At 45.2% G+C, this 15,252-nt stretch overlaps 1 protein-coding gene across 2 annotated transcripts in view; it reads right to left on the minus strand.

Moving 5' to 3' along the window:
* The window catches only part of DOCK8 (dedicator of cytokinesis 8), a 1,170,453-nt gene that overhangs the window by 402,857 nt on the left and 752,344 nt on the right, over window positions 1-15,252 (minus strand). For both annotated transcript variants that reach the window (XM_069625758.1, XM_069625759.1), the window contains 3 exons: window positions 14,299-14,400; window positions 9,200-9,295; window positions 852-1,086 (listed from right to left, as the gene is read on the minus strand). In XM_069625758.1, coding sequence (XP_069481859.1) covers window positions 852-1,086; window positions 9,200-9,295; window positions 14,299-14,400 — 433 coding nt within the window. The remainder of the gene's footprint in view (window positions 1-851; window positions 1,087-9,199; window positions 9,296-14,298; window positions 14,401-15,252) is intronic.

The raw sequence follows: 15,252 nt of genomic DNA on the forward strand, positions 1-15,252 counted from the left end.
TGCTTATTTATCATCGAACGTGCCATAAAATGAAGCAAACAGGTGAATGTCGATGTGCCACTTAGTTCACAATTCAGTGCTTCGGTTGACATTTTTTATGCCATTTGTTGGCATTACTCTCGCCAACCAAACTAAGATTCTGCTGAAAAGGTGCGATGAGCAACCAATTAGGGCCGGGGCGTACAAGTGACTTCTCTGCAGTGCCACATATGTCACACAAGTCTCATACCGTGGCACAGGCCATCCATGGGGATGAGCGGGTGGTGGGACACTAGTGCAGGAATTTCAGGACCAAAAATAAAAGATTACTTTTGAGGTGCACGTTTTATTTATTGCTCTGTGTTTTAGCTGTAACCTGTGTGGCTTTACGGCTATGATTTAATTGTATTATGGGACTGAAACCATGCTTTTATATAGTGGTAAATCTACACGTATCAGGATTCATAGACAAAACTGGACCACAGAGGATTCGGACACCTGGTATGAGAGAGAGAGAAAGAAAGAAAGAAAGAAAGAAAGAAAGAAAGAAAGAAAGAAAGAAAGAAAGAAAGAAAGAAAGAAAGAAAGAAAGAAAGAAAGAAAGAAAGAAAGAAAGAAAGAAAGAAAGAAAAAAAGAAAGAAAGAAAGAAAGAAAGAAAGAGGATCGATTGATTTTAGGCCAGGCAAGACTTCATTATAAAGCTCATGTGATTTGGAGAGCCATACATATTGTCTTAAAGGGCTGCATCCGGCCGTGTGCCGTATGTTGTGCACCACTGATGTATGGCACGTATGGACAGATTTCTCAGACCCATATGGAGGCATGCACCCACCGCACCAAAAAACACACGGTACATGACAGCGCGAGGTACCTGTCTGGCCTGCAATGACCATAGGCTGCACTGTCAGCTGGAAGAGTTTGTCCAACACTAGGTGCAGGAACAGCACGAGGGGCTCCAGCCGGGAGGAACTCAGGCCGACGCTGCTGAGTTTCAGCTCATGCTCGAGGGACCCCTCCGGAATCTTGCGGTCCATCACACGAATGGGGAAAGTAACTGGGCCTTCCAGAGCGTGGCAGAGAGTGAAGAACTTTTCCAGGTGGTTGTCCTGTGAACACAATACTGGAGGCTTAGGCATATCTATGAAACGCCTTGACATTTGTTTTTCTCTCATTGCTCAATTCACGATCATATGATAGGTCATGTTTGCAAGCTATATCCCTAATCATATATACTCCATCGATGTGATTAAAAATCCTTTCAAGCTACAGCATAACCTACAGAATTTGCTCTAATTTCTCTAAGTTTACTATTGTAACATCCCCCCTATGATGGATTACCTGTCCATGGATTGTACCGTTTTACTGTGTCTACAAATAAAAACAGATGACCATCTAAAGATTGTACTTTGGTCTTGACTAAAACCTGAACTGTTTCGTAGATGAAATAGAGAATACAATGTTATAATGCATGGTAGATGTTTACGGGCCGCTTGGGAAGAAAAGGAGGCAACAGAGCCCTTAGCATTTGAAGTCCACCTATATACTCCATACTTCATCCATTGAGTTCTTTAGACTTGAGCTTCATACAGTACCTCAAGTGCATGCAATATTTCCTCAATAACACCAACAACATCATAATAGACATATAGTTTACAGTTCATGCTAATCTTACAATGAGTAAGTTGGGACATTACAACTATATCCACATTACATAGTTGGATAGTCGTGGTCTCATTATATTGTACATGAGAGGCGCTCCTTCACTGCTCTCCATGGTTACCTCACATTCTTCTTAGGTCTGGTGTAAAACCTTACCCAAGGATCATCTACTTGTCCAAGGCCCATACGAAGGTCTATCCATACCCCGAGGCCATCCAGTCCGCATGGTCCATCCCACCACGCACGACACCCATCCTTAGCCTCAGGTCCGACCCATACTTTGAAGCCCCTATCTATCATAAGGAACATTCTTAATTCAAGGCCCCTCACTGCCCAAAAGCTCAACCTAGCTCCAAGAACCATCTCTGTTCCAAGGCCCATCTCAAACTCAAGGCCCATCACTAACCCATGCCTTATTCCCACTCCGATTCCCATCTTTGCCTCAAGGCCAAACTCTGCTCTAAGGCTCATCCTCAACTCCAAGGTCCATCATGCACCTCACTAAGAGTTGGAATTAGTGAAGTATGTAATAGCTGCTTCATCTAAATCTTTCAAAATTAAAGGAATTACCATTTCATTACTATTTGGTTTTTAACAACAAAACTATACCGTATTTTAACTCAGTTTGGTATCCTAAAATGTACTTTGTTACGATATTAAACACAACGTTACAGCGTATGGAGGTCAGCAATTGAATTGTCAGATACTGTGCCCTATGACCATCGAGGTACTTATTACAGTATCTGTCTTGGACCTGTTTCTTGACCCCTTCAATCCCTTTACAAGAATGTTCAGGGCTGGGGATATGCACTTGGGTTGTGGCGCATCATAGATTCTGGATTTGAGGATCCACAAGCTTTATTGTAGGGGCGATCTCAACGCAGCATTCCCAAACAGTTCAGAGGCTATTCACAGATGTCCTTGACCATTTCATATGGAGTCTCGAGAACAGATGCATACAGCAGATCAGTGAATTACATCAGTGTTCTGCAGGTGCCTTTCTGCGATAGCCTATGACATCATATGTGTGAGTTCAGACATGGTTTCTTCACAAATGTTACAGGAAGAGAAACTAGAAGAACAAGTTACTTCTTACCTGGTAACGTTCTTTCGATGGGATGTTCCTCCGACGTATTCCTTATCTTGATAGATCATCTCCAGCTTGCTGTCCTCGGAATTTTTTTTTCAGTAGAGGGCGCTGCGCGTCGATGTCCCTCGAGCCGATGTCCCTCGACAGCCTCTGTATCGGCGACGACGTCATCATGCGTATAAATAGACTCGTGCAGCGTCCGTTGCTCAGTTCTGTTTTGACGTTAACAGTTGTTTTACATGAATTGGTTATCGACCCAGAAGGAGCGTAAGCTGTAACCGCAAGGGAAGTTTTACTGAGGGGATGGATGGGAGGGGCGATAAGGAATACGTCGGAGGAACATCCCATCGAAAGAACGTTACCAGGTAAGAAGTAACTTCTTCTTCGAATGGATTGTGTCCTCCGACGTATTCCTTATCTTGATAGACTCCCATAGCAGTGGTGTGTAACTGGAGGTGGGAGTAAAATTGCCATGTTTCCCTTCATGAATGAACAGAGTGCAACACAGCTTTGCTAAATCTAGTCTCTTGGCTAGAGGAGGAATCCAGGTTGTAAAATCTTGTGAAGGTATGTGCAGATGACCATGTGGCAGCCGCACATATGTCTCGAATCGGTTACCCCTCTTTGGAGGGCCGAAGAGGCTGCGATACCCCTGGATGAATGAGCCCTAAGATTTTGAGGAGGCTCTTTTCCTGCCAGTTTGTAACATTCCAGAATGGCTAAAATAATCCATCTGGAAATGGTCTGTTTTGTTATCGGTAAACCCAATTTGTGCCCTGAGTAACCTACTTACAGTTGGTCTGCTTGTCTAATCCTAGAAAGTCTGCTGATGTAAAAGCTCAAAGCCGGCCTTGGGTCCAGCCTATGCAGCCTTTCTTCCTCCTTCCCCGGATGGGGAGGGGGATAAAATGAAGGTAAGGTAATCTTCTGAGTGATGTGGAATTCAGAAACCACCTTTGGGAGAAAATTAGGCTTCACTTGTAGGACAACTTTGTCTTTATGAAAAATTGTATGAGGGGGTTTACAAGATAGAGCTTGTAATTCGCTCACCCTCCTAGCAGATGTCAATGCCACTAATAAGACAGTTTTAAGGGTGAGAAACCTTAGTGAACAAGAGTGGAGTGGTTCAAAAGGAGTATCCATCAGGAAATTTAAGACTAAATTTAAGTCCCATAAGGGAACTTGGAATGGTCTTGGAGGATAGACATTAGTTAATCCCTTCAGAAATTGTATTACTAAGGGTAACTTGAAATACGATGGTTCCTCTGCAGTGCGCTTGAAGATCGATAGCTCTGCGAGATAGCCCTTGATAGTGCCAACCTGAAGGCCCGAATTTGCCAAATAGAGTAGAAAAGATAACACTGTTGGTGTATCACATGAAAAGGGGTCGATATTCTTTTCTCTACACCGGCTGCAAAATTTGTTCCAACGGCAGCGGTATAAAGTCTTTGTTGCTGGCCTTCTTGCCGAAAGCAACACCTCCATGACGTCATCTGGGAGGTCCCAATCCTTGTATCTCAACCTTTCAGATACCAAGCGTGAAGGTTGAGGGTTCTGATGTCTGGATGGAGAACCTGACCACCCTTCTGCGAGAGAAGATTCTCCTTGAGTGGAAGACGAATTGGAGGGCAGATGGACATGTCCAGAAGGTCCGGGTACCACGTTCTCCTGGCCCAGTCCGGGGCAATTAGGATCATGGCTTTCCGGAACCTTCTCAACCTCCTGATCATTTGAGGAATGACAGGGACTGGAGGAAACACGTACAGAAGTGGAAACTCCCAGTCCACTATGAACGCATCCCCTAGAGCCCCTCTCGGAGGAAATTCCCTTGAACAAAACTGATCGCACTTCCTGTTGATGCTGGTGGCGAACAGATCCACTTGAGGGGTTCCCCAAAGGGTGACGATCTGTTGAAGGACTTCCTGAGCTAGTTCCCACTCGTGGGAGACTGTACTCTGCCTGCCCAGAGCGTCCGCTGTCAAGTTTTTCTCTCCGGCTAAGTGAACTGCCGATAGAGAGATTCCTTCTCGGATTGCCCAAAACCAGAGCTGCATCGCCTCTCTGCACAGAGGCAGTGACCCTACGCCTCCTCTTTTGTTGAGGTAGTGCATGGCCACTGTGTTGTCCGTCATTATCAGGACATTTTTCCCCTTGTACAGATGGCAGAAAAGCCTTCAGCACTAGTCTGATTGCTCTCAGCTCTAACAGGTTGATATGTAGTCTGGACTCGGATGGAGACCAACGACCGCTGATGGTCAAGTCGTCATGGGCTCCCCATCCGTGAGTGAGGCATCTGTGACTACTGTTATCTCCGGCCATGGTTGCCAAAACAGTTCTCCTTTCAAGATGTTCTCCTGGCAGGCCCACCACTGAAGGTCTCGAGCCACCTTGTCCGGAACCTGAAGGAGATCTGTCATTCTCCCTGAGAATTGCGACCACTGAGTTCTTAGTGCCCACTGAAGAGATCTCATTCTCAGGCGAGCCTCTGGCACAAGGAAGATGCAGGATTCCATGAGGCCTAGCAACCTCAAAAAGTCGAAAGGGTGGGAGACGTTGGGCATTTTGAAACTTGGTGACCATCTGCAGTATATCTTGAGCCCTCACCTCTGGTGGCAAGGCTTTCACCAGGGAAGTGTCCAGGACTGCTCAGATGAACTGGAGCCTCTGTGATGGTATCATCTGCGACTTCTTTAAATTGAGGGAGAAGCCCAGTTTGTGAAGGAAGTGGCAGACATAATCTAGCTGAATCTGGGCTTGTTCCGAAGCTATAGCTCTGATCAACCAATCGTCTAGGCAGGGGTAGACGTGAATCCCTTCTGTCCTTAGACTTGCAGCCACTACCGACATTAGCTTGGTGAAGACCCTCGGGGCGGAGGTCAGCCCAAATGGCAGAACTTGAAAATGATAATGAGAGCCGCCAATTGTGAACCTCAGGTATTCCCTGTGTTTGAGATGGATTGGCACATGGAAATAAGCATCCTGAAGGTCCAGAGATACCAGCCAGTCCTGAAGCTGGAGGGCCTGAAGGATCTGAGAAAGAGTTACCACCTTGAACTTGTCCTTCCTGAGGAACTTGTTCAATTCTCGTAAGTCCAAGATAGGTCTCAGTCCTCCGTCCTTCTTCGGTATTAGGAAGTAGGGGGAGTACCAGCCCTTGTTCCTCTCCGCTACAGGTACCGGTTCTATGGCACCTTTCTCCAGCAGGTCTATAATTTCCTGCAGGAGGAGCAGATCTGGAACTTTCCGAGAGCTGTTCCCCGGTGGATGACTCTGAAGAATGCGTAGAAAAGGCAGGCAGTAACCTTGGGCAACTGTCTCCAATGCCCAAGCATCTGACGTAATAGCCTGCCATTCCGTCAGATGTTGAGTTAGCCTGCCCCCTACTGGTGTCTTGGGAGGAGAGTCCTCAGAGTGATTTAGAGGCGGCTGATGCAGGTGCCGAGGGTAAAGAGGCACCTGCTGCTGCGGCTTTTGTATTTTTACCCCGTCCACCTCGGGTGAATCTTTTTTGATCTCTTTGAACCGACTGTCCTCCGAAAGCGGAATAAAAGCGAAAGGACTTACCTCTCCAAGAGATTCCTGAGGGGCGATATGGCGTTTGACGGACTGCAGCTCCCAGGGATTTTGCTGCTGCTTTGGATGTCTGTAACTTTTCTAGGCTGTCATCCGCCTTCTTACCAAACAAAGAAGAGCCGTCAAAGGGCATATTTAAAAGTCTGGCTTGTACATCTGAAGCAAACCCAGACTTTCACAACCACGCAAATCTGTGGGTTGTAGTACTTGCCGTCATGGCCCTACTGATGCTGTCAGCAGAATCTATGCCAGTTTGAAGGGATTCGCACATTGCGTCTTTACCATCCTTAATGATGTTTAGAAACGCTTCCCTTTCTTCTCCCTCTGGGAGGCAGTCAGCCGCTGATGAAGCACACTCCCAAAGTGTATGGCTGAACCTTGCGAGCGTACAAGTAGCGTTAATAGATTTCAACGCCATGCTACATGCAGAAAAAACTTTCTTAGCCATAGAGTCGTATCTTTTGTCATCCCTGTCCTGTGGAACAGTAGGGTATGCCGATCTACTGCCTGATGCAGTTGCTGCTTGAACAACCAGACTCTCTGGAGTTACCCTATATTTGGCTGATAACTTTTTGTTAACCGCCGGCATAACCTCAGGAGTTTCCCAGTTAGCCAATATTTTTCTTTGTAATGCAGCGTGAAATGTAACCACAGGATCCTCCTGTGGGCCTTTAACTAAAATGTCTGTAAGGTCATCCTGTTGGAATGCAGGTGAAGGTGTAGACCAACCCATGAATTCTATAATTCTTGCCATTAAAATTCTGTAAGGGGTCTCAGCATGTTCCCCTGGGTCTGGTTTGGCAAATTCTATTTCTGGGGAAGTATCTAACCCACTTGCCTCATGTAAGGATTCTCGAAGGTCCTTCAACCTATTTTCCTCAGAGGTAAATTCCTCTGGTTCTGGTGTTGCAGATCTCTGCAACCCAAAGGGTCCTTCTTGAATCAAATCCTCCCCTTCCTCATAAATTGAAGACAAAGGTCTGAAATGATCAGACCTTGGAAATGGCTTAAATCCCATTTCCAGAGCAGAAGGGGATAAATTAGTCATAATTGGTTGGGAAAATGTCGACGTCATCGACGCGGACGTTAAAGGCTTCGAAAACACCGAAAAAGGCGTCGAGAAGATTGGAAGTGGCCTCGAAGAACTCGAGAGGATCGGGATCCTACTCGAGGTTGTCGATGACCTCGAAGTCATGTTAGAGGCTCTGGGTATGACCACTAGCTGTGAGGTAGTGACGGCCGTGGGTTTACTCTTTTTCGGCGTCGGCGTCGAAGACGGCGTCGATTCGATCGACCTATGCGTCGATGAGCCCTTCGATAATGGCGTTGATGATGCAGATTTATGCGTCGAAGGGACCTTCGACGATGGCATCGATGGCACAGTGCCTTTGCTCGAGGGTTTGTGACGCTCTCGAGTAGTTTCTTTCGCCGGGTGCAACGACTCGCGGCGTTTAGATTTCTCGGGTCTTTCACCCAGGGTATCACCCTCAGCTGTCTTCGAGGGGGTCGAGGCCGCTTTTTCGAAGACGCTAAGCATCCTTTTACAGAATTCCTCCCACTCAGCCTGAGAGCTATGTTTTGTGGGGCAGGTGACTCTTTCCGGAGAAACAGAAGAAGACGAGGAAGGGGATCTTCGACGTCTCTTACTTGAATGCTTGGATCTCGAAGAGTGATGGGAACTGCTTCGAGACCTAGAACGAGAATGTTTCCTGTGTCGGCGAGGAGACTAATGTCTCGACTCTGCCGAGGAAACTTTCGAAGGAGTTTTAACTGTCTTACCTCTCTCAAGCTTCCCCTTACGCTCCTTCAAGGCTTTTGCCGTCATGGACATGCAGGCCTCGCACTCCGATGCTCCGATCCCAGGCACCACAAACAGATCCTGTGAGGATCTGTCAATGACATTTTCTTTCCACAGTCTTGACATTTTTTGAAGCCGGACCGTGGAGTCGTCGGTTCGGATGAGGAAGCCATCGAGTAAGAGTTGGTATTCTCGAGGAATAATGAAGAATATATTTTCTGACTAACGAACTGAGCAACGCGATTCCGAGGCCCACGAAGCGCGGAAAAACGGAACTGAGCAACGGACGCTGCGTGAGTCTATTTATACGCATGATGACGTCGGCGCCGATACAGAGGCTGTCGAGGGACATCGGCTCGAGGGACATCGACGCGCAGCGCCCTCTACTGAAAACATTTTTCCGAGGCCAGCAAGCTGGAGATGATCTATCAAGATAAGGAATACGTCGGCGGACACAATCCCTTCGAAATAGGGGTTTTCAATTTCAGAGGTGCATACAATTCTTTGAAAGGATCATTGATATTTGAAGCATCCTATGTTTTCAGACACAAAAACTGAGTATTTTTACGGATATGGGGAAATTCCAAAAAAGGTCATGCCATCCATCAGGGTATTTCTAGGGATGCCCTTTCATATTCTGGGTTCAGGTAAAGAAACCTCAGGATCTTATCAAAAAGCAAATTGTACCAGTATGTTCTCGGATTCTACTCACTCACTCACTCACTCACTCACTCACTCACTCACTCACTCACTCACTCACTCACTCCCATAAAATAGAGGGGGAATTGATCTCTGGCCTGACTGGTTTGCTTGGAAAAGGACACATTTGGTTAAGCATCTCCATAAACCTGATCATGACCCCAACCTCCTAGTGGTGGCTGTATGACATCTAGCATCCCCTATACCCTGCCACAGGCCGTAGACCTACAACTCAACCCTGCTTTTATAACTCAGTTTCACAAGGTCGCTACGGCACAGACATTCGAAGTCTCTGAGGTTGAGCTGCTTGTGAGCCAAAGATCAAACACTACACTTCAAATTAAACAGGATTTTGAACTGCATTCAAAACCAATGAAACTGCCTCACATGTGACACTTACCTGGGTGTGAATTGATGAAACCGCCTGAAGCTCAATGTTAAATACCCCTTTGTGTCCTTCAACCCACTTAATCGGGGGAGTCTGTGCTGGAACCTTCTGCAATAGGCATAAAAGATAATGTTGGTTAGCAAGGTTCCTTGCTTTATGGCCATCAGGATGACTTTTAGTCTGCTTAAAAGAATAAACTTACAATTATTAAAACCTTTTATATAACTATTTTAAGATTTCTACCAAACCTTTTTCACGCAAACATGTGTCAGCTGTAATTAACAGAATCACACCTGCGTTCACTTTGAAGGACATACATGTTACCCAACACTGTCACGAGTGACATGCTAGTTGTTTATTTTTAATTTTATTTATTTATGATTGGTTTATTACAAACCTTTCACATTTCACTAAAGCATAAACCATGTCATCAATTCCGTACCATACAAAATTACACAATTCAAATATCAACCTCCTCATTTCTCCAGGGGTATCCTTATTACAATTTGAGAACCTCATCTAAATGTTTTATCACCGCAAAAATCATAGATGGCTTATTGCCCATTAAAACATTCCACCATTCCTGAGACGTCAGCGTTTTTACATTGTCCACAAATCTACCTAGATAACATGTTCTCACAGATGACAAGCTGCTGCAACATGTTACTATATGCTTCACCGTCTCGATTGTTCCTGACTTTACACAAAACCTACATACAGAGTCTTTCAAGTCAACATGCTTCGGCCTGAACAGCAGCTCCTTGCTTGGATATAAGTTCAGGCGTAGATGTAGGAATTGGTTTCGGTAGTGAGAACTAGGAAATTTGGCCAGATATTTTGGTACCACATTGACAGCTCGACATTCATTACTCAGATTTAAAGACAGTTTACATGTTTTACTCTTATCTTGGGTGTCAATCCAATCCTGGCGTCAAAGTTTAACATGTCAATTGATTTTTCCAAGGCATTTAAAAAATTCGTGCATTTGAATTTCCAAGTCTCGAGAAGCTAATCAGCCTCCTTGTTCTCATGAGTTCTTAATATTTCAAACGGAGGAAGGAAGTCCATTATCGCACATTTCCAGAAGAAGGATAGCATCTTCCAAAGTGCCACTGAGTAAATTGACTGCAGTCCCAGCTCGCATCTGATCAGGGGGACTTCTTTTAGGAGCCGAAGAACCCTCCTACAGAGGACGCTTTCTAGCACTTTCCAAATTTGCCAGGGGAGGTTTAAATCTGCTTCTGCTCCATATGTTAAGATCACAACAGCCTTTTGTTTGTAAAAAGGCAAGAGAGGTAGAAAAGTGAACTTACCATATCCCGCATGCAGCACTACACCTTGGGCTGCCAGATCTTTTACTCTAGTGTGGCTATTAGGTGGTGCTAAGCCAAAACGATTGCATTAGAGTACTGCTAGGGAGAAATGGCATATGAGGGTGAACACAAAGCTTGTAGGTGTTGTTTGTTTATTTACCCACCCATTGATTACTCATGGCCATACTAATCCTTATGGCCATTCCCACCCACTCCCTGTCCCTCCCCGCCCAAACAACGTACTCCTGGGATCTCGTTGAGCTAGCTTTACCAAGCCTTACCATCAAACATTGTGCTGCAAGTGCCTTCCAGTATTTTTTTTTAAGCAGTCTTTTGAGAGTTAATGACTGAATTGGAGCTGCAAACGCACTACAGCTGTCATAAAAATGTTTTAACCAGGTCCTTCAGCCACTCGATTTATAAGCACTATGTGTGTCCTTTACTGAAGTCCTGTTAAAAACAGGCATTGGTAAAGCCAACAGTTTTGGCTTGTGTATAAGTATTAGGCATTTGCCAGGTACTGCTATTATATGCCCAGGTGCTCGCACCATTTTACAGCTGCTACCAAAGGTGGACAGGAAAGGCTAAGATAGCAGTGCCTGGCAATTGCCTTTCCGATGCCTACACAAACTGGCTGACTAGGACACCTTGCATTAGATGATGGAGGAGAGATGCAGCACACCAAATCACACCTTAGTGTCTTTCCTGCCAGTGGCGGCATAAGCATGCTTTGCTGATTCCCCCAGATATTCATTGCGGGCTGAAGGATTGTCAAGAGATTAAAATGGAATGACTCCCTTGAACCAAGCCCATAAAATGCTCCGGTACCGTTTGACACCTCTCTGTACATTTTGCAGTCACTGGACACAGTGCTCGAAACTACTAGGACAACAGACTTTTATGATTGTTGGTGTTTGCAGTCAAAATTAAGTAGAGGTTTCTTCTGACAACCAAGGTGTGTTTTTCCCTGTAGGTTGATCATCAGTTCATTCTGATTTCTGTCTCTCACAGGACTCCCAGTCTTGTGTCTATATTTTCATTCTTAGTGTTTTCCAAGACTCCTTTTTGTTTCTTTCAACATCAGAATCTTTGAAGAGAGGGCTAGGCAGAGGGAAATTCCAAACATCAGACTGCCATTTACTTTCCATGTCCATGTTGTTGTGTCCTGTCCCACCTGCAAACACTGTAAGAGAAGCACTATTGAAGTCCCAGTAGGCTGGGGTCATTGAAGGAAGGAAAAGGGGAGGAAGAGAAAGAGGACTGCACCAAGATAAGTCTCAGTTATGCCCTTGATTGGCATTGGTCCCTTTTCTGGCATGATGGAGTCTCTATGTGAGGAGCATCGGCTCTCCAGGGAGACGGGTGTTGATCCTTTTTCATCCCTATTAAATGCCTTGAGAGGGTTGCCGATAAAGTCGCCCCATGGTTCCCTCATTTTAGTAGACTCAAGCCCTCTGAGATGTGGTATACTCTGGAGCTGAGAGCCCAGAGCCAGGTTCGTAGACGCCTGGAGAGAAAATGGCACCTGAGATATGATGTAGACACATGCAATTTTTATAAGCAAGCTGTGCTCTGCCATCATCAGAAGATTCACTCTGCAAAAGCTACATATTACGCAACTAGGATTACTGAGGCATCTTGTGCCTCTAGAGAATTGTTCCAGGTAGCTAAGGCGCTAATAGTGTGTCCAACCGGGAATTTAGTTAAGCATCCCGAAGCTCAGCTGAGATGTGACGAGATTAGTACTGTTTTCCAGGAAAAGATTGCTGATATTCACAAGGCCATTAATGTTCGTCATACTGGGGAGACAGCTGTAGTGACCGTGGAGAGAACTGGCGCTGTCTCCACATCTATGGCAAATAACTTCGAACTTCACCCTATAATGGACGAAGTTATAGGAAAGGCCCTTCTGAGCCTTAAATCAGCTTCCGCGTTAGATGCAGTTCCTTTGCACATTTTTAAAGCCTTGCCCCCCTGAGTTATTGGCATACTGACTTAAGCAGTCCAATATTCTTTCTCGATGGGCGTGGTTCCGCCTGCACTGAAATTTGCTGTGGTTCTGCCCCTTCTGAAGAAAGCTAATTTGGACCCCAGATTGCCAGCAGATTACAGACCTATCTCTCTGCTTCCTGCGATGATGAAGTTGTTGGAGGCAGTGATTACTCCCCAGGTCTCCTTGTTTCTGGAAGAGAATGACTCCCTGCATCCATTCCAATCAGGATTCCGCCCCAAGATGGGGACTGAGTCTGTGATGATCTCCCTGTTGGATGATCTCGCACTGCTTCGGGACCGTAGAGAAACTGGACCCCTCATTCTCCTAGATCTCTCTGTGGCATTCAATACTGTGGACCATGAGATTTTATTGACTAGGCTTGAGCAAGCAGGCATAACTGGCCCCATTTTGGCAGGGTGTCGATCTTTCTTTACAGGTCGCGCTCAAGCGGTCTCCTTTCAGAGTTTCCACTGTTCACATGTGGAGTTACTCTGTGAAAATTCTTTCTTTGCCCCCCCTGAAAACCGGACGACTCTGGTGATATCTACCACAATCGACCCGCTGGATTATTATGGCATCTATCTGGGACAACCTAAGTACCAGATTCAGCGGATGCAAGTCTTGCAGAATTCTGCAGTCCGATTGGCGCTTAGGGTGTCTCGGCTGACTCCTTTAGCTCTGTTACATTGTCTGCATTGGCTTCCGGTGGCGGCTCGCATTGAATTCAAGATCTTGTGTGTTGTCCGAGCCGTGCAAAATGTGGGTCCTCATTTTTTGAAAAATAAATTGGAAAGATATTGTCCTACGAGAAATCTACAGTCGGACTCTCATTACCTTCTTAGGATTCCAAAATTTTGCCGGAAGCACCTGGGGGGGTGGGGTTTGTTCTTTTTCTGTACTGGCGCCCAGTCTATGGAATGTTCTTCCACTAGGCTTAATAACTCTAGCTGACTATCTTCCCTTCAGGAGAGCCCTGAATATGCATCTGTTTAATCTGTTCCTGCCTCTCTGCTAGAGCATTTGGCACCTGAGTACTCTGAGTTCAGCCCCCTCCTGCTAGCGCCTAGACGCCCTATGGGCCTTAGTTGCGCTTTATACATTTTTTATAATTATAAGAGTTGCAATACTTGGCGGTCTAGCCTGTTTTTCCCAGCAGGGGCAAGGACTTGCACATCTGACTTGGACCAGCACCGCCCATACGGTCCATTGACAGTACTAACATTAACACAGAGGACTACTGATCTATTAGCTATCATACATGCCAACATTATCCATTGCTTCAGGCGATGTTTATCCAGTCCTGGTATTACCTTTGGATTCTGGGACTTGCAGTCCTGAGTTTATAAAGTGGAAATCTAGTACTACAAATCCCAGACTGTACAGTTTAAATCAGGACTGGACTAAAGTCTCCTGAATGGAACGGATAATGTTGGCATGTATGAACTAATAACCTTATGTCAAGTTAAGTTTGCTCGCATCCTAGTCCCAGAGAGCTAAGTTTTGTTCCTTGGTAAACTGTATTGTCCTCGACATCAACAATTTCTAAGCGATCAAGCCATCCTAGCGCTTAGCCTGCTTCCTGGCCTACATCCATTGTGGTGTATTGTGCTAGGTGTAGTGTTTCTATATTTATTTTAATACCTCAAGATAGCACGCCAATAGACTAGTTATTGAGCCAAGTTGAAAACGTTTCGTGCATTGGACACGTTGATGCAGAGGAACAATACAAGGGTGGTAGTGGAAATGGCCCAAATTGAGTTGGAAGTCAAGGTTGGGGTGAGAAGCACATTTTACATGGCCAGTACCTCTGGAGAGTGCATCCAGTAGTTGAAGGGCAACTTGTCCAGTGCCACAGGAAGGCAATACGTGCCAGTTTGGAGGCGCTCATTTATCAGAATCGGCAGCCACTGAAACAGATGAATAGAAATTATTCGATAAGCAGGGAAAGACAAAATATCAATTATTTACAATCAAAAAGTCTTTAGTATATTCTTGCCAGTCTACTGCCAAGTGTTGCAGCAGTCCATGTACCAGCCTTCCCAAAAACACCACCTGAGAGTTACATACTGTGTAAAAACCATGCAACAAAGATTCAGTTAAACATGAAGAAGTCAAAATCACACAAGAACTGATCAAACAACAAGATATTTACTACTCATGGTAAAGGATACCCACTATAAAATTAAAAAAAATCAAACACGACCCCGATAGGGCACCGTTCTTAAGTAGTTGGCCCTTATTGGATACAATGTTATATTAGCCACACACCCTAAAATGGTCCAGTGGGGCACTAGGTAGCGCACCAGCTTTCATGGAGGCACATCCACATCAGTGAGAGGGCTCAGGCCCCGGAACACAATATAATGGAACTAGGTACCACATTCACAGTCCACCCCGAGTACATTGAAGCTGTCCCTGTAGGCAATGCTTTCCACGTTTCAAAACTTAAGTTACAATGATATGATATTATGATATGATAGGTTATTTATAATGTGCTTAATACCCAGAGGTTTCTAAGCGAGGACCGGGGATCGAACCTGTATTGCCCTGTGTCATCTTGCTTCCAAGGCGAGCACATTGCCCCTAAGCTATCCTCCCGAGAATAAATTGAGAAAACATTGACAGTAATTAAAATGTTCTCTATGCACTGTGGTTTAACTAAAATGAGAAACAATAGCCAGTAAATAAAACACTTTCTGTGTATTGTGGTTCAACTAAAATGAGAAACAACAGTCAGTAAATAAAACACTTTCTGTGTA

Source organism: Ambystoma mexicanum, chromosome 6p, assembly GCF_040938575.1.
Source record: "Ambystoma mexicanum isolate Mex_15411 chromosome 6p, UKY_AmexF1_1, whole genome shotgun sequence".
Taxonomy (NCBI): Eukaryota; Metazoa; Chordata; class Amphibia; order Caudata; family Ambystomatidae; genus Ambystoma; species Ambystoma mexicanum.